The sequence below is a fragment of the Cloeon dipterum genome, chromosome 1, assembly GCF_949628265.1.
Source record: "Cloeon dipterum chromosome 1, ieCloDipt1.1, whole genome shotgun sequence".
NCBI classification, from domain to species: Eukaryota; Metazoa; Arthropoda; class Insecta; order Ephemeroptera; family Baetidae; genus Cloeon; species Cloeon dipterum.
Genome location: NC_088786.1, coordinates 1193512 through 1205727, shown reverse-complemented (window position 1 = coordinate 1205727; position 12216 = coordinate 1193512). Strand labels below are relative to the sequence as shown.

The 12216-nt window shown below is 39.6% G+C and overlaps 2 protein-coding genes and 2 long non-coding RNA genes across 4 annotated transcripts in view; 2 read left to right on the top strand and 2 right to left on the bottom strand.

The window, feature by feature from the left end:
• The window catches only part of LOC135934295 (oligosaccharyltransferase complex subunit ostc-B), a 106757-nt gene that overhangs the window by 60147 nt on the left and 34394 nt on the right, over nt 1-12216 (bottom strand). The gene's annotated exons all lie outside the window — the stretch shown is intronic.
• LOC135939265 (Kazal peptide Pr13a-like) lies at nt 138-768 on the top strand. Its single transcript, XM_065483559.1, has 3 exons — nt 138-294; nt 365-562; nt 633-768. Exons 1-3 carry the CDS (start codon nt 240-242, stop codon nt 671-673), a joined length of 294 nt encoding a protein of 97 aa, XP_065339631.1. The 5' UTR covers nt 138-239; the 3' UTR covers nt 674-768.
• LOC135947775 (uncharacterized) lies at nt 2952-5215 on the top strand. Its single transcript, XR_010575714.1, has 3 exons — nt 2952-3932; nt 4014-4089; nt 4263-5215. It is a non-coding gene; the product is annotated as an uncharacterized LOC135947775 (long non-coding RNA).
• Nucleotides 5895-6589, bottom strand: LOC135934123 (uncharacterized). Its single transcript, XR_010574070.1, has 3 exons — nt 6456-6589; nt 6080-6268; nt 5895-6017 (listed from the first exon to the last, which is right to left on the bottom strand). It is a non-coding gene; the product is annotated as an uncharacterized LOC135934123 (long non-coding RNA).

Below are 12216 nucleotides of genomic sequence, written 5' to 3'. Positions count from 1 at the left end.
ATTACTTTACAGATTTCAAAATGTATCGGTGCATTGAACTCGTAATGTACTTTTAATCGAACGCACACGGAAATGATCGGAAATCCCGAACATCGGAGTTTCAAGGTCTCGCAACGCTCATTCCACTGCATGCCAGCAGAGGCATTTACATAAACACGAGACTTTGTGCGGCGTCATTACTATTTAGCCAGTCTCGGCGCGAAGAGTGGACGATAACCCTTTCTGCTCATTCTGCCAATATGAAGGTACTCGGCGCGGCACTTGTGCTCGTCTGCCTGCTAATATTTGCCTTCGGTGAGACTAAATATATTTATTTTTTTATATTTTTGAGAGTGTTTGGCTCTTTCCTTGTTGCTATGTGCAGGAGCGGACGCGAGTCCTGCGGAAAGGCTAAACGTGCCTAAGGTGCGTGAATTGCCGGCCACTCCGGCCCCCGGAATATGCAACTGCAAGTGCAGTCTCAGCCACAATGACAGGTTCTGCGCCGTCAATAAGAAAAACGAGAAGCAGACCTTCCAAAACAACTGCCAACTCGATTGTTACAATTGCACTCACGAAACTGGTGCGTTTTTCGGGTCGTTTTTTTCTTTTTAAATTTCATATTTTGTATCAACTTATTTATGTGTCCGCAGATTACACTCGGCGCTACGACGGAGAGTGCAAGAAGAAATAAAGCTGACCTCAGTAGGGCACAGCATTTTTAACCCGGGAATAATCGCGTAGCAAAGTTCTCGCGTGTTCTATTACATTGTGTTTACAGTTAATAAAGAAGAAATTAAACAAAACAGCATAGTTTTTTCCTCAACTGCGCAGTTTTCTATTGTTTTTTGACCTTATATATTATACAAATGACTAATTCCCGGTAAATTAGAGAGATAAGGATAATGAACATAAAATACGCAGGAGTTGTATCATAAACAAAACAACAACAGGGTTATATCATTTTAATAAAGGCGTGGGTTTTTAATATTTTTGATAAAATTTGGTGCACAAATATTGACTATTTTACAGGGGCTCATAGTTTGTGATTGTTAACAAAGGCAAAATGGTTGGAACTCACCCCTCAATTCAATTCAATTCAAATTTTTCTTTATTCATTAAGTCGGAATATTTACAATCACTTTTGAATAGTTGTCAAGATCAAATTAAAAAAAAATACATCATCACATATACGATATACACATTTACAAACACAAGTCTTTCCAGTCACACGTCAAATACTCATTAAAGTCATAAAAATTGTAGTTACACAGTATTTTTTTCACCACTTTCACGAATAGTTTATAATCTGTGATATCTTTCACTTCTTGCGGGAGATGATTGTATATTCTTGGAATGCTAACTGTTGGGCTTTGCGTCGTCAGCTTTAAACTCACTATTGGCACATATAGGTCATTTTGGTTCACTTGGGGATTTTTCCTTGTACACCTCACAGAGGGATCAGGCACTTCTCTATTTACTGGAAACATTTCAGGGTAGCGCCTTGCAAACTTGACGCACTCTAATACGTAAAGGCAAAAGACAGGGAGAATTTCTAATCTTTGCAGTTGGGGTTTGAGCTTAATTTAGACGTTTTTGGTGTCTTTTTAATATTTTTTTCCGTTTTATGCGTTTTGCTAAATTTGTTTGTGGTTCATACTCATTAAAAATTGCACTTTCACATTCTTTTTAATTTATAAATTAATACCAAGTTGTTTCAATAACAACTGCAAATTAAATATTGTTCTGAGGTCAGATAAAACCAATGCATGCGCTTCCTTTTTAAACTATTCACATCGCATCACTTATTTCCATCTAGATAATAGTCTAATTCCAGAGGAGCCAAACTCACAAACATGAGCAATATCCCGCTAACATCAGAATTTAATCTATTTTGAAGCCAGAAATCAAGAGGAAAATATTTTAATTTATTCCTCATCCGTTCACAGAAGCTGCTCGCGATCTTGGATTGTTGACCCATGTTGACCTATTGAAAGGGAAAGAGCACAAGGCTTGTTGTTCTGAGAAAAACACGATTTTCGTGGAACTTTGTAGAGTAAACAAATATAATTTTTCGCAACATCCAAAAGTCATCAGAAGCGGCGAAGTGGGACCGAATGAGTGGATGCCAAGCACCCACAGCAGGAGAAGCAGTGTGTGCTTGCGTCGATTGGCCTTGTTTGCTGTTCACCAGTATATATATAAAACGACGCAGCGCCTGCGACGAGCAGCTCACATCAGTCCATTCTTATCATAATCACACACGACTCGTCCCACGCAGTCTATTTCCACGCAAGCAATGGCAAGATACACAGGTAACTATGGCTCCATCTCCCTGTTAAATCCAAATCAAATCTATCCACGGTCCCTTTTTCAAACTGGAATTTTCTAAAAGTTACTCATCCGCAACTGATAAAAGATATAATCAAATATTGATTTCTCGATAGTCGCAGTGTTGGCTGATGCAATTAGTATGTGAGTCACTGAAAAATCCAAAATATTTGTTCAACAGTGATTTTCGCGCTGGTGGCGTGCGTCCTCATCGTCGGTGCCCTGGCCACTGGCGACCAGATCGGCCCTGAGTGCGGCTGCACCTGCAAGAGAAACCTGCAGCCGGTTTGCGGAAAAAATTCAAAGGGCGAGTTCAAGCGTTTCGGAAACCAATGCCTCTTGGATTGTGAGAACAGCTGTCTCAACAAAGGTAATTAGTAATGATTGTTTTTTAAATGTTCTTGTGCTAAAATTGATGTTTTGCTTTTTTCAGATTACGACAAAACAGAACTTTCGTCTTGCGCAGCCTGAATTCAACTTTAATTTAAATAAGAAATATGATTTATGCCATACGTACTTTAATTCTACGAATAAACCCTTTTATGTTGATGAGTATTGAAAAAAATAAAACGTATATTTAAATTACTCATGGAGTTTTATTGAAAATCCAAGAGAATTTTATATTTAACAGTTATGGGTGATAATGTGCGAAAATGAGTCATTACAGTAAATTGTTAAAGCTACATTTATGGTATGTGAAGTACTTGATGAGAAATTTTTAAGCATAAAAAGATTAAATAAACGCAGGGGGCGGTGACAAAGTCGTTGGACTGCGGGGCGTAATGGGGATCGCACGGCGTTCCAGCGATCGCGTTAGACTCGTGGGCAGCAAAGACGCGAATGTTGACGTCACTCAGGTCCAGGGACGAGAAGAGATACCTGAAAATGTTAATTGTTACTTCGAGTACTTGAAATTAAGTTAAATGAGAAAGTGCGTGATCAGATCAGAGCCTGTCAGACGCAACTGGCCGTCACCGGCTGTCGAGCAAGTTGCATATCTGACACGGTGACCTGCTTTCACTTTACCAGCTGTGAGAAATACGCGGCCTGAGGCGCAGCGACAGAAACACCGCGAGTCCGACACAAGAAAAAAAAATGTTTAATTAGAGCCTCTTGCAGACACAAACCAATAAATGTCAGTTTATTGTTGTTTTGCGGTGACACGCAAGATGACAGCTGAGCTTGTGCGTTGTGCTTTGGCATAATTCGCAAAAAAATGGAATGAGATGACATAAAAAATAAATTAATGTCTTAAAACGACGAATTATTCAATTTTATTTCTCTTGGGACCACACAGGATATAATTCAACACCAAAAATGTGAAAAGGTAAAATAATAAAATTTAATCGCTCTAGTAAATACATATGAAGAAAAATTTTAGGTATTAATTTCAAAGTAGCTACAAGCCAGAAGTTAGATTGTTTGTTGACAACCTTGTCTTCAACTATGGTGGCTGCCGAAAGGTGGCGCTCTCTCCTACCCTGGCTGCCTGAGTATATCCGTGTTAACCTGATAAGGAGTTATTCTAAACTCGACGATCAACGTGTGCGGTAGCAGCAAATATTGCTCCCTCGGCCGCACATTTTAGGAGTTCGTTAACCTTTGAGCACATAGCTCCCTTTGTAAGTGATTATCTCTGTGAACAATATTACTATTTGTGGTTTGTGAATTTAGTTAGTTATAATCACGTGTATATATTACAGTACGAACCCTATAATTGACGAATAATTGAACTACCTTGCTTGTATATTGCCAATCTCTGACAACTCCCTTTTAGGGGTAAGCTTATGTTATTATTTATTGTGTTGTGTTATATTAATTGAGTTATTATTTTATTCTTGTCATTTTTATATATTATATTTTAATAATTGACAATGGCCTTTTGCCTTTTTAATGTGTTTAGTTTTAACATTCTTTTCTATGCATTTATGGAATTTATTATATTATTTCAGACTAAATAACGGCAAATACAATAAAGGCATTGCAACAATTTGTGTGGTTTGACTTATCTCGACCATTCCCCATACAACTAACAATAAGTCGCCACAAGGACATTTCTGACAGCAGAAGACGCGCCTGCAACGCTAAAGAAGTGTGTATGCCGCACGAGAAGACTCCTGCGCGGTGCGGTGTGGTGATGAAAAACCGCAAAAACGCTATTTTGGTGTCAAAAGTCGCGGTTGAGGTGTCTTTATGGCTTTGGGAGTGCGGTTGCAGTTTACCGTTGTCCAATAAGTACATTTCAATAAAATATAAATTCGCGTATCTAAACAGATAAAATTGATTTCGCGAGTTGCGGGTAGGCCTTTAGTGTTCGAAGCTGGGCTTGAGTATAATGCGGTTTTTGCGTTTTTGATTGCAGCTTGTTTCTACAGAAAAAAATTACGTTTAAAATATCAAAAAACACAAAAACCCATTCCCTCTCCATTGGGAATTTTTGTTCATTGTATGACCTTGTGCAAAAACCGCAAAAAGCTGGTAAATAACTCAAACAACCACAGCACTGCAAGTTTGGGAAACTCACCGGAAGTTACCCAGTCGCTTATGAACCACAGAGTTACATAAGAGATTCGTGGCACTTTTATAACCAGCGGGAAGACACACCGCGAACAAGGATGCTGTCGCATAGCCAAGGACGCGAAAATTTTAAATTAGTGAACATTGTAACTCACTGTCAGGGTTTTACCTGACGATATTACGATCGCATTAATAATTGTTGTGCACCGATATGCATTGATGTGAACTTTCGGGCGCCCACAGGGGAGAGTGGAGGGAGAAACTAAGGTATTAATAAAGGCAACGCCAGAGCCTCCCTCTCGCGAGCACACGACCTGCTCGCACCCACACATTCGCTCTCCTGACGGCACGCGAGCAAGAGGGTAACTCTCTCGCTCCCCCGCTCGTCCCTCTGGGCAGCCACGCTGTAATGTCGCCGCTATCAACAATAAACTGGTATGGTATAGTAACCGGGCATTTTCCCTTCTTGTCCACCCTGCACCCTTTGTCCACCCTGCACCGCTGACACTCACTTATTAAAATCTTACTTATAAACTATTTGCATCACATCACATATTTCGATCTGGATGGTATCAAAAGGCAATTATTGCATGATATTATGGTCTACTTCTAATGAGCAATTATCCCTTAAAATACATTTATGTTTTTCTTTTCATTATTTGACCTATCCTTTTTGACTCATTTTCAATGTCTTTGGAACTATACACATTTCTTGATGTACAACTATAGCTAGTAAAACTAATTCCAATTTAAACACTAAACGGAAAATGGTACATCTCCTCAAAATACCCATTTAAAATATTCATATTTTGGTAAAATTACATGCGCAGAATTTGCGATGTAGAGGGGTTTTTCCATGAAAATGCTGGTTTTTCGTGAAACCCGAGCCCAAAAATTGGTAACCGGAAACTGGTCCTTTTCCGGTTTTTCACAAGAAACTAAAAATATTTTAACCGGAACAGGACCGGAAAGATTTTCTCCGAGCAGTTCAAACCAGAAATGGAAACAACCGGAATAGCTTTTTCGGAACTGGAAAGACAGGATAAGATTTTCAAAAACATTGCATGTGTAATTTAAATATGCGATTTATTTTTTTCAATATTCTTCACCAAAAAAGGGTTTATTCGTAGAATTAAATTAAACTCGAGTTCTGTCTGGGCAATTCGACAAATCTGTTGCGGCGTAATAGTCTGGAAAAGCAGATCAAAACTTTTAGCACAAGAACATTTAAAAAACAATCATTACTAATTACCTTTTTTGAGACAGCTATGGCATTCCATTTCGCATGGGTTTCCGAAAAGCTTGAACTCGCCCTTTGAATTTTTTCCGCAAATTATAAACCTGGCTCTGTGGCAGAAGCATTCGCACTTAGTACCATCCTTATTATAGCCAGCGGCCTGGGCACCGACGATGAGGACGAACGCCACCAGCGCGAGAATCACTGTTGAACAAATATTTTGGACTTTTCAGTGAATCACATACAAATCATAGCCCACACTGCGACTGTCGGGAAATCAATATTTGATATCTTTTTTCAGCTGTGGATGAGACACTTTTAGAAAATTCCAGTTTGAAAGGAACATGGATGAATTTGATTTGGATTTAAAAAGGATGGAGCCATATGTTACCTGTGTATCTTGCCATTGCTTGCGTCGAAACAGACTGCGTGGGACGAGTCGTGTGTGATTTTGATAAAATTGGTCTGAGCTTCCCGTCGCAGGCGCTGCGTCTTTTTATGTATATTGGCCAACCGCAAAAAAGTCAAACTGACGTAAACACAAACTGCTTTTCCTGCTGTCGGTGGCATCCACTCTAGATCGAATAACAGATAACAGAACAGATTTTCCAACGAGTCATACTCATTAAAATGAGCAATTATGCCCTATGATACATTTAGATTTTTCTTTTAATTATTTGAACACTAAACGGACATGGATGCATCTGCACAAAATATCTATTTAAAATATTCAAATTTGGTATAAAATGACTAATTACATGCGCAAAATTGCGGTAAAAAAGGCCGCTTAAAAACAGTTTTTTCGATGCACAGGATTTTTCCGGAAAATGCTGGATTTTTGTGAACCTCGAGCTCAAGATCAGAGACCGATATTGGTAACCGGAATCTGGTCCTTTTCCGGTTTTTCACAAGGAACTGGAACAAGACGACCTGTCAAGCTATTCTCCAGGTATAAGTTGAAACAAGAACTGGAAACAACCGGATTAATATTTTCCGGAACTGGAAAGAAAGGATAGGAAAATCTGTTCTTGTCCACCATCTAGAGTGGATACCACCGACTGCAGGAAACGTAGAGTGTGTGTTTAGGTCGATTAGCCCTTTTTGCGGTTTGCCTGTATTATATAAAAAGCCGCAGCGCCTGCGATGGGAAGCTCAGACCGATCTTGTCATATAATCACAAACGACTTGTCCCACGCAGTCTATTTCGGCGCAAGCAATGGCAAGATACACAGGTAACTATTGAATCCAAATCAAATCTATCCATGTTTCTTTCAAGCTGGAATTTTCCGCAGCTGAAAATGTTATCAAACATTGATTTCTGAATATTCCTTTGTTGACTGATGCAATTTAAGCAATGATTATTATGAGAGTCACTGAAAAATCAAAAATAATTGTTCCACAGTGATTTTCGCGCTGGTGGCGTGCGTCCTCATCGTCGGTGCCCAGGCCATTGGCGACCAGATTGTTGGCCCTGAGAATAAGTGCGGCTGTATCACAACCCTTAAACCAGTTTGCGGTAAAAATTCAAAGGGCTCATTCAAGTATTTCGGAAACCAATGCCGCATGGACTGTGAGAACAGATTACTCTTGCAAGGTAATTAGTATTGGTTGGTTTATTTAATGTTCTTGTGCTAAAATATATATTTCCCTCTTTCAGATTACGTCAAAATAGATCTTTCGCCTTGCCCACTCTAGAATCAACTCAAATTTAAATAAGAAATATGATTCATGCTATATATGTATTTTAATTCTACGAATAAACCCTTTTTGTCGAAGAGAATAGAAAAAAATTAAATGTACTTATAAATTTCCCATGAAGTTTTATTGGAAATCAAATTAACTAACAAGGAGTTAAGATAACACTTGCGGAGATTTTATTTAACATTTAAGGGTTGTGGTTTTTGAACCCAGTGCCACCAGAATTTCGCGAGATCGAGAACAGCATAAAAGCTGGTCCGTCAATTTACACAGACTTTGAATCATTACCACTTTGCTTGCGAAAGGAAATAAACCCGAAGTTTTAAAAAGGCACCATGTCTCTAACATAATATGCATAAAATACCTAATGGAGTTTTTCGACTATCGGGATTTTTGTTCTGAGAAAAACTAAGTGGTGATTGCATTGAAAGGTCTGCAGGGAGATCCAATTGATTGGGGAAAATACGCAGACTTTGAGAAAGCCTTTTTGCAAAGGTTTTGGGCAGAAAAAAAGTGACAATGCGAAAGAAGGTTTTTGCAGTTGCATTCAGATCAGAATTTTAAAAAGAAGCACTCAGCACTTACTTACTTTGACCGGCAAGACGCGAATAAAGTTGCATTTTATTACCCAGAATTTGCAATTTCAGAAATATTGCTGCGCATCAATAAATCAGCAATGCCGGATAGAATCAAATCTGCATTTGTTTACAAGACGTTTGATAGCGTAGAAAAGCTGCAGAAATACTTGAAAGAGCAAGACGAGTTAGAGGAGTGGTCAAATGACAAAGGAAACCCAAGAAAAGCTCTCTTCCGAAAAGAAATCGAGAAATTTAATGACAAATCCAAATTCTCCGCGCGTGGAAATTACCGTGGAAAATTCTCAAGCAATCGCGGAAACAGTGGTCACAAAGTCACACCCTGTGACAAACACTATGTTCTTAAAAAAATTGAAGACCAGACAGTCAACACAAAGAAAAACCAGTTAACCACATACAAAATGAACCCTTTAGCAGCCGCGGTGGAGATTGGGGCCACAATCGCACAAACATATCCACATAAAACAGAGTTATTAAAAGATTCGTAGCAATTTTAACCGGTGGAAACTTACACCGCAGTTGCGGCCAAGGACGCAAAAATTTGTATTCAGTTAACATTTTAACTCAATTATTAAAGTCTTCATTTTTAAACCATTTACATCACGCCAAATATTTTGATCCGGATGGTATCAAACAGCAATTTTTAATTAAATAGTCCAATTCCAGCAGGGATTCAAACTAATAAACATGAGCAATTATCCCCTAAAATACATTTACGTTTTTATTTTAATTATTTCAACATTCCTTTTTGACTAATATTACATATGTTTTTGGTACTATATTTCTTGATGTACAATTAGCTAGTACATATTGAAAATCCCATGTAAACAACAAACGGAAATGATGCATCATCTCCACAAATATCCATTTAAAATGTTCACATTTTTGTGAAATGCATAATAACATGCGCAAAACTGCGATCAAACCGTAAAAACACTGTTTTTTCGCGATGTAGTTGGTTTTTCCAGAAAAGCTGGTTTTTTATAACCCCGAGCCCAAGATCAGACACCGAAACTGGTAACCCGGAAACTGGTCCTTTTCCGATTTTTCACACAGAACTGGATATATTTTAACCGGAACAGGACCGGATATAAGATATTCTACCAGTAGTTGAAAAGAGAACTGGAAACAACCGGAGTAATATTTTCTGGAGCTTGAAAGACAGGATAGGAAAATCTGTTTTTGTATGCGATCTATAGTGGATGCGCCACCGCAAGATTTTTTGCATAACATCCACAAAGTCATCGGAACCGGTGAAGTGGGGCCGATTGAGTGGATGCTAAGGACGCCGTCCTTAGTGGATGCCACCGACCGCAGCAGAGGCAAAATGTGTTTTCGTCGATTTTACTTTGTTGCGGTTTGCCAGTCTATATAAAACGACGCAGTGCCTGCGACGAGCAGCTCAGTCCAATTTTATCAAAATCACACACGACTCGTCCCACGCAGTCTGTTTCGAAGCAAGCAATGGCAAGATACATGGGTAACTATGGCTCCATCCCTATTAATTAAATCCAAATCAAATCCATCCAGTGTGCTTTCAAACTGGAATTTTTCAAAAGTGTCTCATCCGCAGCTGAAAAAAGATATCAAATATTGATTTCACGACAGTCGCAGTGTTGGCTATGATTTGTATGTGATTCACTGAACAGTCCAAAATATTTGTTCAACAGTGATTTTCGCGCTGGTGGCGTTCGTCCTCATCGTCGGTGCCCAGGCCGCTGGCTATAAGGACGGTACTAAGTGCCAATGCGTCTGCCCCAACAGGGGGCCTCTAGTTTGCGGAAGAAATTCAAGGGGCAAGTTCAAGATTTTCGGAAACCCATGCGCAATGGCCTGCCATAACTGTCGCAACAAAGGTAATCAGTAATGATTGCTTTATGAAATGTTCTTGTGCTAAAATTTATGTTTTGCTTTTGCAGACTATTACGCCGATACAGATTTCTCGAATTGCCCAGGCCCAACTCAAGTTGGATAGTAAATATTATTTATGCTATATGTACTTGAATTCTACGAATAAACCCTTTTTGTTGAAGGCTATTGAAAAAAAACATTGATTTCCTTTACTTGTGGAGTTTCATTGATCACAGTAAATTGTTAAAGCTACATTTATGGTATCCCAGATCTTGGTGATGCGATGAGGCGATCAGTGGCTAAGTCAGATCTGAATGAAGTACTTGATGAGCAATTTTTAAGCATGAAAAGATTTAATAAACGCAGGGGGCGGTGACAAAGTCGTTGGACTGCGGGGCGTAATGGGGATCGCACGGCGTTCCAGCGATCGCGTTAGACTCGTGGGCAGCAAAGACGCGAATGTTGACGTCACTCAGGTCCAGGGACGAGAAGAGATACCTGAAAATGTTAATTGTTACTTCGAGTACTTGAAATTAATTTAAATGAGAAAGTGCGTGATCAGATCAGAGCCTGTCAGACGCAACTGGCCGTCACCGGCTGTCGAGCAAGTTGCATATCTGACCCGGTGACCTGCTTTCACTTTACCAGCTGTGAAAAATACGCGGCAGGCGTTAGAATAAATAATAGTGGAATGGATAGGTAATTAAGTTGATTAGAAGAAATTGATGAAAAACCAATAGTAAAAACTTAAACTCAATACTCGTGCATGATAAATTTTGCTCTGCAACCAGATATATGAAAAACAAGCTTGGTCAACCAAAACGTCTCCATAAAATTTAGTCTTTTCACCCTGAAACACTACTTGTTTTGTGATTCTAACATTGAAATTAAAAACATAACCGAATTAGACGCGCACATCTAGTTGTTTATATAAACAGCAACAACACAAATGATAACAGGACCCTGTGTACTGGAGAACAAAGAAGGACATTCATTAGTGAGTGGACCAATGAGTGCATCTTGAAATTAGAAAGAGACAAATAATGTTGGCTATTTATTTAACCAACCGAATTCAAAGGATTTCGGACGTGCAGGAGAGAAAAGGTCGGCGTTCGAGAGGAAGAGGACAGTCTTTCGAGACACCCAAGACCAAGAAGTTATTTACTTCTGACTTCTCAGTCCGTCCAAGTGAAGTGAAATTAAGAGTGCTAACTGGGGCCGCAGACTGAGTAAGCAGGCCCGATCAGCAACTGTGGTTTAGTGAGTTCTTGGCATAGGTTTTAGTGAGTTTTCCTGCGTCAGAGGTAATCCAAATGGTCAGAACTACTTTCCTGTTCCCACGCAGAAAAAGTTTGCAAGACATCCTTGTCTTCAACTAAGTTACCACTGCCACAAGGACATTTCTGACAGCAGAAGACGCGCCTGCAACGCTAAAGAAGTGCGTGCAAGCAGCAGCAGCCGCACGACGTAGACCCCTGCGCGGTGCGGTTGCAGTGCGGTTGAAAAACCACAAACCGCAAAAAAGGCAGTTTTTGAGTCAAAAGTGGCGGTTGCGGGTTTAGAGTGCGGTGTCCAATGAATACTTTTTATAGAAATATAAAATCCCGCATCTAAAAAGATAAAATTAATTATACACTAGTTGGGTTGGCACTTAGTGTTCGAAGCAGGGCTGGGCTTGAGTATTTTTTGACGGGGTTTTTGCAGCTAGTTTCTTTCCGCAATTTTGATGCTGATGAAAATTAACGTTTAAAATGTTTAAAAAGTCAAAATACCGTTCGCTCTCCATATTGGGCATTTGTTCTTTATGCATATAACCTTGCGTGAAAAACCGCACAAAACTGGTAAATAACGCAAACAACCACAGCACTGCAAGTTTGGGAAACTCCCCGGAAATTACCCAGCCCTGTGAACAACAGTTTTGAGAACCGTCGCACTTTTAACCAGCGGAAACACACACCGCAGGCGTAACGGGTAGGGCGTTACGCGTAACGGGGAGGGCGTTACGCG